Source organism: Arachis ipaensis, chromosome B01 (genome assembly GCF_000816755.2).
Source record: "Arachis ipaensis cultivar K30076 chromosome B01, Araip1.1, whole genome shotgun sequence".
Lineage (NCBI taxonomy): Eukaryota > Viridiplantae > Streptophyta > Magnoliopsida > Fabales > Fabaceae > Arachis > Arachis ipaensis.
The window spans coordinates 1,241,097-1,255,450 of record NC_029785.2 but is presented as its reverse complement, the minus strand read 5'-3'; the positions used below and the strand labels follow the sequence as shown (position 1 = coordinate 1,255,450).

Genomic DNA, 14,354 nt, shown 5'->3' with positions numbered 1-14,354 from the left:
GTATAAATTATTTATATATTTTTATTTAACTGTATTTAGAAAAAAAAATCACTATGTCATTTTTTTTGTTTACAATACATATTATACAATTTATAATAATTTTAATATTTAGGTTTTGTTAACTTGTGCCATAAAGACAAAAATTAAATATACCATAAAATAAATTTTTTTATTATTATATTTTTAAAATATACTTTTAAGACACAAATTAATTAAATTGTTAAAATATTTCTACTAAAAGAAATAGATAAATTTTCAAGTTAAACAAATAAAATTAAATTCTAATAAAAAAAACACTATTAATAGTTTAATACTAACCAGAGCTTAGCAGAGAGAGAGAGAGAGAGAGAGAGAGAGAGAGAGAGAGAGAGATTCATTGCATCCCTGTTCACATTCACATTCCACTTCAATTCCAATTCCAATTGCATTTGCATTTGCATTGCAGTTTTGTTTCTCTCTCTCTCTCTCTCTCTCTCTCTGCTCAGAGATTCTCCATTTTTTCTCACTCCTCAGCTGAAGAAGCCACAACCCCCTAAACCGAAAAACCGCTAAAGGTGGCTCCTTTATTACCCCAACTAACTAACTGTTTCATCGTTTTTCCTCCTTTTGTTCTTCATTTCCCAAGAGATTCTTTTTCTCTGAGCTCAGCCTTCATAACTCTCTCTCTATGCTATTGTTATTGTTACTGCACATTCCTCTCATTACATTGCATTGCAACGAAAACTCAACAACAATGCTGCATTGGATCCATTGAACCCGAAAACTGAAAAGATTCCCTCCACTGGTACTGGAATTTACAGAAATGCTTCCCATTTTTAACATTCACATTTACACAAACACTTCATCTACATATACAAATACAAGTACTAATTTTTCTTTTCCATTTAAACAGTCACTGAAATGGACTCAAATCAAGTTTCAGGTATGTTATGCTAATTGAGTTAAATAAATTATTATTCCTTTATTGGGTATATAAATAAATAATGTGGTAATTGTTGAAATGTGGTGTGGAAAAAAAAAGGGGGTTTTGAAGATGGGTTTGGTTTTGGTGTTGGTGTTGATGGTGAGAGCTGTGAAGAGGAAAGGAAGAGATCAAAGATTGGGAGCTTGAAGAAGAAGGCCATAAGTGCTTCATGCAGGTTCACTCATTCTCTGAAGAAGAGAGGGGGGAAAAGCAGAATTGTAGATTCTAACAGTAACAACAACAATAGGGTTCACATTGAAGATGTGAGAGATGCACAAGAGGAATCAGCTGTGCAAAAATTACGTCTGAAACTGCTACAAAGGTGTTCTTTGCGTCCAACTCATGATGATTATCATGCATTGTTAAGGTAATCTGTTCTTCTTTTGGTTTTTTTTCCCCCTTTTTTTCACCTCTATATACTCACATTAGTTCAAGTGAAAAAGTATCATCCTAATTTAGTGAAAATGACAGTTATTTTGAAACTGAGTGACTATAATGTTATATTATATCTAATGTATAGTAGATAGTGTCATTGATTTATTTATTGTTTGTTCTTAGTTGTGTTGTAGATTTCTTCTCATTCACTCTTGTGGTTTTCATTATTTGTGGGTGTGGTAGGTTTCTGAAAGCAAGGGACTTTGACATTGAGAAGACTATTCAGATGTGGGAAGACATGTTAAGCTGGAGAAAAGAATATGGAACTGATACCATCCTTCAGGTTAATGCTGCGACTTTATGAATGTAGAAAACTTAGTAAAAGTTTCAACTTTCAATGGATGCTTCAAAGTGTTGGAGATTAATTACTTCGGTACTGCCAAATTTTTTTTTCTCTTTTTCCAAGGTGTCGGTTAAATATTCCTGGGTTTCTGTTAAGGGAGGAAAGAATATATTTATATAAGGTAGGAGTAAAAACACTTAAAAAAATAACTTATTTGTTACACCGTAGAGTTTTAAAATATTTCTTAGAATTATCTAATCTTGGGTTGTGAACCTTAGTAAAAATGTTTGACTTGTATAAATATCATCTTAGTATAAATGTTGACTTAAATAAATATCATCTCTAAAGTTGGTACAAAATGAATACAAGATAACACTCACTGAATCTGTGAATCTGAATCATATGTTGATTCATGAATTGAAGGGATTGACCTCTCTAGATTAGATGATAGAGGGATTCTTAAATGAGTACATGAAAGTGGGTACTAATTTTATTCAAGATACTCACCCATTCACAGATCCCACCAACTTTTATGACAGAAAACTTGTGCTATACAACAATTTTTTTGGTTGATGAAGTAAAATAGGATAGTGTAAGTTTTTACTGTTATACAGATTCGTATACTCTTTGTATGATTTGTATATGTTAGCATTAGCATGGATTCTGTGCTTGGATTGGATACACTTGTTTCATGTACTAGTCAGCTAAGTGTGATGCCATGGTGTTTTGAAGGATTTTGAATTTGAAGAGTTGGAAGAAGTACTGCAGCATTATCCTCAAGGGTATCATGGAGTTGACAAAGAAGGTAGGCCAGTTTACATTGAGAGGCTTGGGAAAGCTCATCCGAGCCGCTTGATGCGCATTACCACAATAGATAGATATTTGAAGTACCATGTTCAGGAGTTTGAGAGAGCTCTACAGGAGAAATTTCCAGCATGTTCTGTTGCCGCAAAGAGACGGATTTCTTCAACCACAACAATTTTGGACGTGCAGGGCTTGGTATGTTGCATTACACTGAAAAAAAATTATCTGATTTCCAAAACACTGAAGCTTTGATGTGGTTCTGCGGGTTTTCAGCTTTTCACTCTTTGTATGTCTTATAGTTTGTTCTGATTTGAGGTAGCTGATTAGTCATTCACCTGTTCTGTAACAATGTATCAATTCTGGTAGTCACATTCTGTGTGCTAAACTCCTATTTGGAAGGGTGTTCTTAGTTAGCTAGATTTCAAAGTTAGGAGCTCCCCTGATTTTTGGTGCTACTTTTTCTGAACCTTAGCTGGCTCTTGATTGTGTATGATTCAGGGAATGAAAAATTTCTCACCTACTGCTGCAAATCTCTTGGCTGCTATGACAAGAATAGATAACAATTACTATCCTGAGGTTTCGTCCATATACCTTCTCAAAGTAACATGTTATTTAGTCCTTTCTCTTTGTATAAAACACTCCCTTGATATATTTACAGACATTACATCGGATGTATATAGTAAATGCTGGTACTGGCTTCAAGAAGATGCTTTGGCCTGCTGCACAGAAGTTTCTTGATCCCAAAACTATCGCAAAGATACAGGTAATGGATATAGCTTTTATTTCTGTCATGAATATTGTTCAATGTTTTTCCTGAAGTCCCTTTGATACTACATAAATTCCCAAATTTCCAGGTTTATGAACCAAAGTCTTTATGCAAGTTACTGGATGTCATTGACTCAAGGTATGCATTTATTCCTTTATATTGCCTCGAATATTCTGTTCATTGTAATTGAGTCATTTGTAATATGTAAATGCATCTGTACAGTCAGTTGCCAGATTTTTTGGGTGGTTCATGTACATGTCCTGGAGAAGGTGGATGTCTAAGGTCTAGCATGGGTCCATGGAAAGATCCTGATATCATGAAGGTATTGCCTTGTTCACGACTAAGGTGGTTTATGTCCTTTACATTTTGAGGGTTTTTTTTTTTATTCTCAGAATTGCCTTGTTCACGACTAATAAATGTTTTGATTGTAGGTGGTACATAGTTTGGAGGCAACTGTTATGAGACAAATCACTGAACTACCCGGTGAACAAGGGAAATTGGACTCTTTTTGGATTCACTCGCATAAGGTAAGTCTTGGCATTAGATAACTAGGATGTTAGAATTTTTTGTAGGATATTGTTTGGGTATTTCATCATATTCTTGAATCAATAGAAACATCTTAGAACTCTCTTTATATTTCTTGTTTGTTTCCAAAATTAGGTTATTAATCTTATTGTTTAGCGGGCTTAGAGATGAGCTAGTATCGATCGGACATGACCTAACATTACATCCCGTCCTTGATATGTTGGCCGAAGTTCTTAGCAGATATGGTTTGCACTAGTATGTGATTTACCTTATCTTCTCTCATCTTCCAGGAGCGATGGGGTGATGCATCACCGGTAGAATCAGGGTCTGATATTGATGATTGTTGCTCACCATACATACAAAGAAGCTTTACATTTCCTCGGTTAGCCCCAGTTCTTGAAGAAGTGAGTTTTGAATTTGATACCGTTCAATCTGATTCAGCTTATGATCACTTTGTTGTCTTTACATACTGTTTTCATGTTATGTGGGCGTCATCGAGCTTTTTATCATACAAAAGCTGGTTGTTCTGCAGCTCAGGGTATCGGATAGCTACTTCAGTTGCAATGGTAGCACACCTAGAGCTGAGAAAGTGCCCACAAGTGATGAATTTCATCGTCCTAACAAACAGTCATTGCACAATGATGTGGGGAAAATTGTTTCTAGCAAAAACTGTCAAGGTACTTTGTGTGGAAGTTAGGAAGTTACCATGGTTATATCACTAGCAAGTATTTCAGTATTGCATAATCTTATGGGCTTATTACAAATTTACATAATTTTCAGAAACCTTTTTTGGCATCAGCAATTGGTTCAGTCTTGTCAAAGCAATGGTGGCGAAAACCAAGTTCTTAAATGTGTCAAGAGTGCTTACATATCTATTGCAAAGACTAGTTACATTCTTCTGCAGTTTAAGATTTGAATTTGGTAGAATACAGAACGATGTTCTGCCGTCTATCCCCATCGAACCTAACACTGATAACATTTTGGCAACCAGTGAAGTTGTTTCCGAAAGGGATCATATTCTACCATGTTTACAACGCCTTCAGAGACTAGAAAATGCTGTTGAGGAACTTCGCGATAAACCAGCAAGTATACCTCTTGAAAAGGATGAAATGCTTAAGGGTTCATTGGATAGGATTAAATCTGTTGAGTTTGATCTTGAAAAGACTAAGAGGGTATTATATCTCTCTTACTTTCTTAAGTCAGCTACATCTTTTAGTTGACAATATGATACTTAATAGTTTGTGCTGTTAAATCATTCAGGTACTACATGCTATGGTGATGAAGCAACTTGAGATTTCAGATCTGCTCGAGAAGTTTCAGGTGTCCAAATTTCAAGTGAGTTGCTTTTCGCCTTTACGTGTCGTGCCATATATTCAATCTTAAAAAGAGTAATGATACAACATGTTAAACATGTTCCAAGATATCCAATTAAATACTAAGTAGATATATATAAATGTTTTGAAATGTTCTTTCTTTCAGTAATTAGGAGGAGGATGTTTAAGTAAATTTAATAGGAATATAGATAAATCACTTCTTGCAATTATTATTTTTTATTGGTGTTGACTGATTAACAATCATTATTGCAGAAAAGAAGGCTTTTCTGTTAAACAGTTGGAACCAAGATGGTTAGCAGCTCAGAAGATTAGTTTTTGTAATAGTCTATTGAATAGCATTTTCATGGTAAATAGATGGCAAAATTTTAGTTATGCTTAGATGGAAATGCTCCTGTATTCTGGGTTTTCAGTTTAATGAGGAAACTACCACTTCAAATGGGCGAAATCACAATCTTAATATTTAGTTCGAGGCATTCCTATGCAATATCAAAAGGAAAAATAAAATCCGAAAAAAAAAGGGTCCTATAAAAAATCGTGAGAGTTTGTTCTCCAATCCAATATTAAAATGCTAATATGTATCAATCATGCTATGCGTAACACCAATAGTGTGCCTCATTTTTGAAGTTTGTATATTTGCGTATGTTTGTAAATATTAAATTTTATTTAAACTAAAAAACCTATAAACTTTGCCCTAGTGAGAAAGGTCCATTTTCTTGATGACAAATAGAACAAAATAAATATTTAAATACTCTTAATAATGTAAAAACTTATGATTCCTAGTTTAACAATAGTTCTTCTCAAAAATAAAAATTTAATGTTACGAACGATTTTTATTGAACTTTATTTTGGCTCTTAGTAATTGTGCATTGCTTTTCTCTCTTTTTTAACCTCAGTTCCTAGATGGTGTCCTGAATGAATATCCACAAGAACCAGAACCTTTGAAATCACCCGCAAATTGGTTTAGAAATAATATAATTTGGAGTTGAAATTGTGCAGACAACAATTTTGATTACAAACAACAACGATTTAAAACAGACATGTTGGTTGGGAAGAATGATTCTTGTTTGCAGGTAAAATGACAAGTGGGAGAGTCACAAGGATCCATATTATAATGCCTTTTTATAAATTATTTGTTTAGTTTGTTGAGTACGAGGCAGACAAACTTTGTTCTTGGCCACAGTATCACACATCTTCCAAACATAAGAAAGAAAAACCAATAAAAAAAAATACAAATCCATCACAAGTTTTTTCTTGGCTCACCAAGGCAAACACAAATTAAATGACATTCTAATACACTTGAGTTCAACCAATGCAAAAGAAAGCTGACTTAATCACTAGATTTCAAAACTGACAATATTTTATGTCACTGTCACTACACTAGGAAAACATTTAAAAAAAAAACCTACAGATTTTAATATTATATGTTTCTCATTTCTCAAGGCTTAAATATTCAATTTTGGAGGGTTCAACTTCAAACCTTTAACTGTCATTCATTTCCCGGAACCTGGCAAGTGCCTTTTTATGAATAAGCATCTTATAACTGTCCCCTGCCTGCACCTCAAGGCTAGGATCTAACTTCTTCTGCTGACTTCCAAGTCCTGCTCTATTCTCCATGGCTTGTGCCTGCACTGGCTCTACCATTCCACTCCCATCCTTTCCAAGTCCCTGTGCATCAAATTATACATTCAAGAACAAACAAGCACAATATTAAAATCCTAGAATTCTTCAAATCATAGATATGTTGCAAGAGAACATCAAATTTCCAGGGATATCCCATCCAAGTCTACAGGTGCAATTTGATAAAATAAAATAAAAAGGGCAGCTCAGTGCACAAGCATCCCATGTTAACTAAGGATCCAGGAAAATACCGCACCTAAAGGGTGTAATGTATGCAGCCCAATCTGATAATTACATCAGTGGCTGTTTCCACGGCTTGAACCTGTGACCTTGTGGTCACACGGAGACAACTAATGCCTTTAGGATGTGTTTTGCCGGAGGGTGAAAATGGGGAGGAAAAATTTACATGGATGAGCTCCATATGTAATTTTACTCAAGAAGCTCATTCATGGAATTTCCACCCTCATTTTTAGCTTGCAACAAAGCATATCCTTAATATCAATAATAAACTAATGTAGTGCAGAGAGAATGAAATGATACCAAGCCTTCCTGCCATCCCATGTTGCGAAGCATACGATTGCCAACATTGTTTTCATCAAGTGCTTTTTCTGCTGTAATCACCTCAAAAGTATCAAGGTTGACTTCTCCAACTGCACGTCCTCCACCAACCCCAGGAGGAAAAGGCATAGGATCACCCTTCCTCGACACAAAATCTCGATCTTCAGGGTCACATAAGGTAGAAACAATTGTTTCTTAAAAGTCAGTCCATGTGTCCAGGATATAAAGTTACCAGTGAACCTAATGGCTAATGGCTTCTTGATTACTATTCCGTTACTCAAAACTCCAAATATCAAATAGTAATATCATACGAAGCATCAACAATTTGATACAAGAAATTTTTTTCTAATGCGCCACCCAAGCCTCACTAAAAATAAAATAAAATGAAAATGCAAATTCCTTTCTACCGGCTGGAATTGATCAGCACTTAGAGACTTAATAGAAATAATGGTTAATTTATATTTGTACAAAACATATATCCTAAATCATAAATATATTAAAATATATTTCACATACAACCCTACTAAAGTTTGATTTCCTTGCCTTGAAGATTTCTGAAATTCCCCTTGAGAATTATCACAAAAATAAGAGACAATCCTACATATTTACAGGCCTACATATCCCAATCTCAAAAATACAAGTAGAAGAGCAAGGCCTTACTTAGCACCTAATGTGAAGTTAAAGCTTCCTCTTCTACCAGAGCCTTTCAAAAGGCAGAGGACAATGATTTCAAATATGAGGAAATAATTGCTCTCTTAAGCAAATACTTTCTATTCACCTCAGTTATTTTTCAAAAGTAGTTGAACTCAAGAAATAATAAAAAATAATTTAAGCAGTCTTACTTGAATCCCCAATTTCATAATCAGCCAAATCATTCCCACCCGATGATGATGAGCCATACAAACTTCTCCTCTCAGCTGCACGATCCCTATAGGTTGTTTGAGGTTGCTCCTTATGAATTGAAGCGGAACTAGGCGCTTCTGAAAACCTTCTTCTGCCACTTCCAGCAGCCACTGATGGTGTATATGAACCCAAGGCAGAGACATCTGTTCTAAAAGGAGTTGAACTTATCTGTGCATCGACACTTGCAGCTGAAGAACTTGAGAATGATGATGGAGAAGCTGTAGAACCAGGGTAGGTATCTGACTTGACAACCCCTCTTCCTGAACCCCTTATAACTCCCATAATAGTTCCACCAAGACTATTACTAACAGGGCGTGCCTGCGCCTGAGAGTCCAAACCAGCAGCCTGGATAACAGTTGTATGTGTTCCCAAGCTAGATACATTGGTTTCCCTAGGCATAGATTCACCTTTTAACCTGTTCTTTGTAGGGTATGACCTATCGTCGGTGGAAACAGAGAGTTGATTGTCCTCCAAGGCTACTCGAGTAGCCTGCCCTTCATGGCTCCTCTGCTTCCACATTGACAACACATTGTTCATTTTTTTCTTGTTTGCTAGAATACTGCTTTTTGAGGCAAGTTTTATCTCCTTTGCCTTCTCTTTTTCTTTCTTCTCAGCAGCTAAAGCAGCCGTTGCAGCAGCCTGCACAGCATCTGCCAATGATGCAGGCTTCTCAACTGATGCAACAGTAGAAGCCGGTGCAGAAATTACCACCTTTTTACTACTGGCACCATCAGATGCCTTGGAAGGTTCAGACTGCTGGTTAGCTGTGTTGTTTTGGTTTTGTTCAGTGCAAGGGATGTACTGTTGAGTTTGGTGGTCATACGTATACCATATCCCATTATTACCATCGTAGTAAAGACCTACATGCCATAAAATGCAGAAAATGAAAATAAAATAAAAGGTAATATCGTTTGACAAGTATTTTAGTGTTTCTAAATCATAATGCTGCCCAAACTATGCCAAACCCATAAAAATAAAGGCCCAAACAATAAACTAAAATCCTAAAATTGAGAAGGTAACTCAAGAATTACTTCAGAAAAATGTTTTTTGAGAAACTTCAGTATGAGTTTTGTATCGAATAGCAACATACGCACCAGTATTTCCATCGTAGTAAAACCCAGATGCGGCATCATAGTAATAACCGGATGCTTCATCCCAAACAAAGCCTGATTGTGGAGCACCACCTGCGGTGCTTTGCTCAGGAGCAGTAGCTTGCTTATCATCGGGATTGTATTCTTTTGGAGCCCACCCCACAGAATCATACTGAACAGTAGGAAAAGTACAAGACAACAATCATATTCAGGACAAGTTGACAATTAAGAACACTGAAATTCATTAAGTACACGAAAATGAGGCAATATTATCAATGAAAGATTACTGCTTAAAATTCTACATCATACCTAAAATCAAAGAAAACTGCCGAAAACAGAGTGAAACTTCCAACAAAAGGGGGAAAAAAGGGCCTAAGTAGCTCTATGTCAAATTAGGAAATGAGCTCAGAACTATTTAACTACATATATTATTCTTAAAATATTGAGGATTCGAACAACTTTGGATAATGCTCACATTGCATAAAATCTTTTAAAATTAAAATGCTTTGTAATTTTTTTTAATCATCATTTGAAATCGACAATAATCACTTCAACAATACAAAATATATCTTAGTCATTTATAAATTCCAATAATATATATGTAAAGAATAGAACACCTGTTGAGCAAAGGTCGCAGCCTCAATAGCAGCTGCTGCAAGGCTGCTTGATTGGGAAGTTCCTGGTGCTCCTGATCCAGGGCCCAAGATACTTTTAGCATATGCCACTCTTAGAATTTGTCCATTCTTCTCAAGAGTAGTCCCATTTGTTGCCTCAAGAGCTTTGGTAGCATCCTCCACCTAAAAGTAAGTATCTTGTCAGATTATTAACCTTTTTCAGTTTTCACCACCATAGAAAAAAGAAAAAACTCTACTATTACCCTAAACTGTAACAGTGACATGACAATTAATAGGGATGTTAAATGAGTTAACCTAACAAGTTTAAGCAATGGATCCTCTCATGTAACCATTTAATAAGCAAAATGAGTCAATTCAATAGGTTTGGACTTGTTCTAATGGCACTAGGTTGCGCTATTGCAAATAGGAAATCAAATGCATACAATTTATTAAAATTAAGTTCTTACTGACCAATTCACGGCAAAGATATTACTTTTTAACGGAGAAAAAAGAAGGAATAGATGAGGTCATGAGGAGAGCATGCAAAAATAATTCTCAAGCATTTATCATAACTTGTACCCACCGAATAAAAGTGTACAAATGCAAATCCCCTTGAGACATGTGTAAACTTGTCTCTCACAAGACGCAGATCCTGTAATTGATGATAAAATTACTCTTAGCACATAGATGATAAAAGCAGATGCAAAACAAGACTCGTAGCATCCCAATCTAGAAGAAGGATGAATCATTTTAATAAAATTATTTATCAATAGAACCTTAATTGGAGCATGTTTAGAAAACTCATAGCGGAGCATTTCCTCATCAGCATTTTCATCCAATCCGCGAACAACCAAAACATGAGTTGGACCTGATTACATAGAAACTTCATTAATAACAGATAAATTTAGGGCGCATTTATTTCTAGTTCTGAAACAAGTGATTCCACAACTTAAATTTTCTATTTAACGGAAAATGTTGAACATTGATTTTTAAAAAAAAAAGTGAAAAAGGTGAATTTTGTTTGTCCAAAAAATGCATCCACACACACACAATTTATATTAATCTCAAATAAGAGTGCTATACTAACCTGCCTCCAGACCCTTCTTCCCTATGGCTGATGAATTTGTTAATGAAATATCTGCTGCAGGAGCATCCTCAGTTCGTGGCTCATTACACTGCAATTATGATAGTGAAAAAATTACTTAATAATAGAAGCCCATTTTCATGCTGCTATTGATCTAGTATGGTCCAGTGTGTACTACTTTTTACAATCAATGGAAGTACCTTATCTGGGGGTGGTTAGCATATAAATCAGGGAGAATATGGCTTATTATTAGCACCAAAAACTAATTTAGTCATTGCCAAAGTTCAAAGCAATATCCAAGAATGAATACTAAGCTTCAAGATAGCAAAACCAATTACTGAACCAATGCAAGGGAAAGTATGAACCTGATAACAAGAGGTACGACGTGCAAAATTGATGTAGCCACATATAGTGCACATCCAATCAGATGGTATTGTAATGCTCTTATGATTATGGCCTGATTTCATAGCTCCATCAGGACCTGGACCACCAGTAGGTTTACTACTGCAACAAAGTACGGCTGTCATATTACAGATGCTCATAAAAAGGCAATTTTACAGAATTTGAGAATGAAATAAAAAATACCTATATTCGAAGAAAAGCTTTCTGCCATCCACAACAAGACCATCATCTCCTAGCTTGTCCATCATTGCTTGTGCGGCTCCCTAATCATAATATTATTCTCATTTCAACATTCTAGAAACTGCCATAAAAATGACATTGGAAACCAGACATGATTATTACCACAGAAGGAAAATCGATAAACGCAAATCCCCGAGAAATGCCAGAATTTCTTTCCTTTATAACACGAACATGACGAAGGGGTCCCCACTCCGCCTAAAGAGATCCATGATAATGTCAGTAAAATAAGACCACAAAAGCCACATAAGTACATAATAATGCTGAAGCAAATTCAGGGGCACATACAAGTATTTGGTACAGATCCTCCTCAGTAGTTTTCTGTGAGAGACCTTTCACAACAATAGTTGCAGATGGGGCCTGGTAGAATAGCTTTTTACATCAGATCGTCCAGAATTTGTAAGATACTCAATTAAAACATATAAGTTACATTGGGCGCATACCACTGAATAATGTTCACGCTGACGTTTATCCTCACGATCCCTGCGTCTTTCACTTCTATCGTATCGACTGTCACTATAGCTATCTTCTCTATAACTCCGACTATGGCTTCGACCTCGAGGGGACCTTGATCTTGGATGATCGTCGTATCCACGAGACTGGGAGCGGGATCGGGAATGGGACTGAGATTTGGACCGGGACCGGGAACGGGACCGGGACCTAGAATGAGAATGCTCACGCCTCTTACGCGGGCTTACATCTCTTTCCCGACTAAGACCTCTTCTATCATGTTCTCGATCACGTGATCCACGTCGCCTCCAGTTACTATCTCTTCTACTGCCTCTTTCATAATCAGAATCATAACTATGGCGGCCATGATCATAATCCCTCTCATGGCTATCCTCCCTACGATGATGAGAAGCACGGGACTTGTAGCCATAGTCATCATATGCATAATCATCACGGTCATGTCCTCCAAACCTGGCAGGTTTATCATATCCTCGATCACCATAGTTTTCAATGCTGCCATAACCATCTCGAAACTTATCATATTCTGGGAACGTGTCAATATCGGCTTCCCTGTAGGCATCAATCTGATTATATGGCTCATGATAAGGCCTCTGAAAACGTCTAGATTCTCTGTCAATTGGATAATCTTCCTCATAACCTCTCCTTTTGGATTGATTCCAGTGGCCAACAGGAGGTCCTGGTGGCATATAGCCCTCCCTATCCAAAATGTCACGATGGAAAGCATTTCTCTGGTATATGGCATCCCTTGGATATCTTTCATCTACAAAGCGTCTATCCTCATAAGCACCCCCAACCCTGCCAAACAAATGGATAAAATGGGAGGAAGGAAAAGATAAAACTCGATAATATGCATCCAAACAAATACATTATGCAGCACAAAGATCAATAGAAGATCTTGAGACAATCATGTACCATATTATACCATAATGAAGCATTTCTATCTATAAAGTATAAAATAATATAAATTACATATACAAATTTGCCCAAGGCTTTATATTACCGTAGTGATGATAAGCAACAAGCAGTTGCACTCACCGATAATTTGGCTCATGGACCGCACCATAACCCTCAAGAGCCTGTGGATTCAAGAGAATAAGCTATGTCAGCAACAAATAATCAATGATGAGAGGAGTGTTAGGCAAATCCAGTCCTTATCCTCACTGCCCCCACAGCTAGCTTTCTTTCATAATTTCTCTAAGGATGACATGACATTTTCCCCGGTAAAAAATTCAATCACATTGAAACCCCCTAATAGTTTCTTTGAATAATCATCCCCACTATAGGTGAATTTATTTAAGGAGGAAACCACAATTACGCTGTTATTATCCCAGCCTTGATGAAGACCATAGCGACCAGGATCCATTTCTTGCCGAGCCAATAGCCCCCCGAGGCGAGAAACTCTCTCAAGATGGATTTCGAATTCGAGAATGCAAAATTGGGTCTCAAAACCTCTCTCCCCTGTAATATGCATACAAACAGATAGAGTTATCCACCATTGAACCAACAACCAATAATTCCCATGACCTTTTGTTGGCCCTCTCTTCTTTCATAACTCGAATAGGAATTTGCAATCCTCAAAAACATAATTACCTTCTTCCAAATCCTCCCCTTAGGTATACCACACAACAAAATTCATCAGCTCTACAACTAATTTAAAATTAAATCACATAACAAATTGAGCTTTAACATTTAAACAACCATCAAATATGAAAAAGTCCAATCGACAGTAACGAAATCAGCACAATCACACAAAAACAATGAATATAATGTTTCCGATTATCATATGAAAATCAAAGGCCAGAATAGTTAGGGTTTTTACCGATGATAGGACAGGTTTGGTAAGATTAAGTCGGATACCGCGATTCAGGTGCCCAAAATGAAGATCTAGGGTTTTCAGTTGGCAGGGAGATAGCGCCAAATTGGAACTCAGAGAGAGGTATTTTGTGTTGTTGGAGAAGGGGAAACGATTTGTTTGTGTTTCAACTTTCAAATGAATGTGCTGCTAAGTGGCAATGATTCCATAGGCCAGTACATTAATCATGCAAAAAATCAAGATCCTATTTAATTATTTAATTAATAATTAATAAATTAATACATGTATTCATATTTATATAATTACTAACTAAAATAATATATTTATCATAAAAATATATAATTATATTATTTTTCTCTAATTAGAGAGTAAAATATATTGTACATTTTTTTAAATAACAAGTACATATTTTAAGAAATAAATATCTAATTTTTTAATTTGCTACTTATCAAT

General features: G+C 36.0%; 2 protein-coding genes across 7 annotated transcripts; one reads left to right on the top strand and one right to left on the bottom strand.

Moving 5' to 3' along the window:
* On the top strand, nt 340–5,584 carry LOC107613241 (phosphatidylinositol/phosphatidylcholine transfer protein SFH13). The gene is made up of 15 exons (XM_016315507.2): nt 340–784; nt 893–922; nt 1,022–1,331; nt 1,583–1,682; nt 2,415–2,681; nt 2,985–3,062; nt 3,145–3,249; nt 3,341–3,390; nt 3,475–3,574; nt 3,684–3,779; nt 4,068–4,181; nt 4,310–4,454; nt 4,558–4,949; nt 5,038–5,112; nt 5,364–5,584. The coding sequence occupies exons 2-15, from the start codon at nt 901–903 to the stop codon at nt 5,382–5,384; spliced, it is 1,875 nt and encodes a 624-aa protein (XP_016170993.1). The 5' UTR covers nt 340–784; nt 893–900; the 3' UTR covers nt 5,385–5,584.
* On the bottom strand, nt 6,308–14,112 carry LOC107614009 (SUPPRESSOR OF ABI3-5). 6 transcript variants are annotated; one of them, XM_021113838.1, is made up of 16 exons: nt 13,908–14,110; nt 13,404–13,546; nt 13,124–13,164; nt 12,061–12,883; nt 11,906–11,977; nt 11,723–11,815; nt 11,564–11,643; nt 11,344–11,479; nt 10,982–11,069; nt 10,671–10,762; nt 10,478–10,546; nt 9,898–10,077; nt 9,284–9,452; nt 8,129–9,049; nt 7,269–7,447; nt 6,308–6,776 (listed from the first exon to the last, which is right to left on the bottom strand). In XM_021113838.1, exons 2-16 carry the CDS (start codon nt 13,449–13,451, stop codon nt 6,591–6,593), a joined length of 3,177 nt encoding a protein of 1,058 aa, XP_020969497.1. In that variant the 5' UTR covers nt 13,452–13,546; nt 13,908–14,110; the 3' UTR covers nt 6,308–6,590. The 6 variants fall into 6 exon arrangements, 5 of the variants coding, with proteins under 5 accessions (XP_020969497.1, XP_016173042.1, XP_020969578.1 ...); XM_016317556.2 differs by having other exon boundaries at nt 11,344–11,482; nt 13,908–14,109; XR_002356085.1 differs by having other exon boundaries at nt 6,592–6,776; nt 7,269–7,526; nt 13,908–14,112.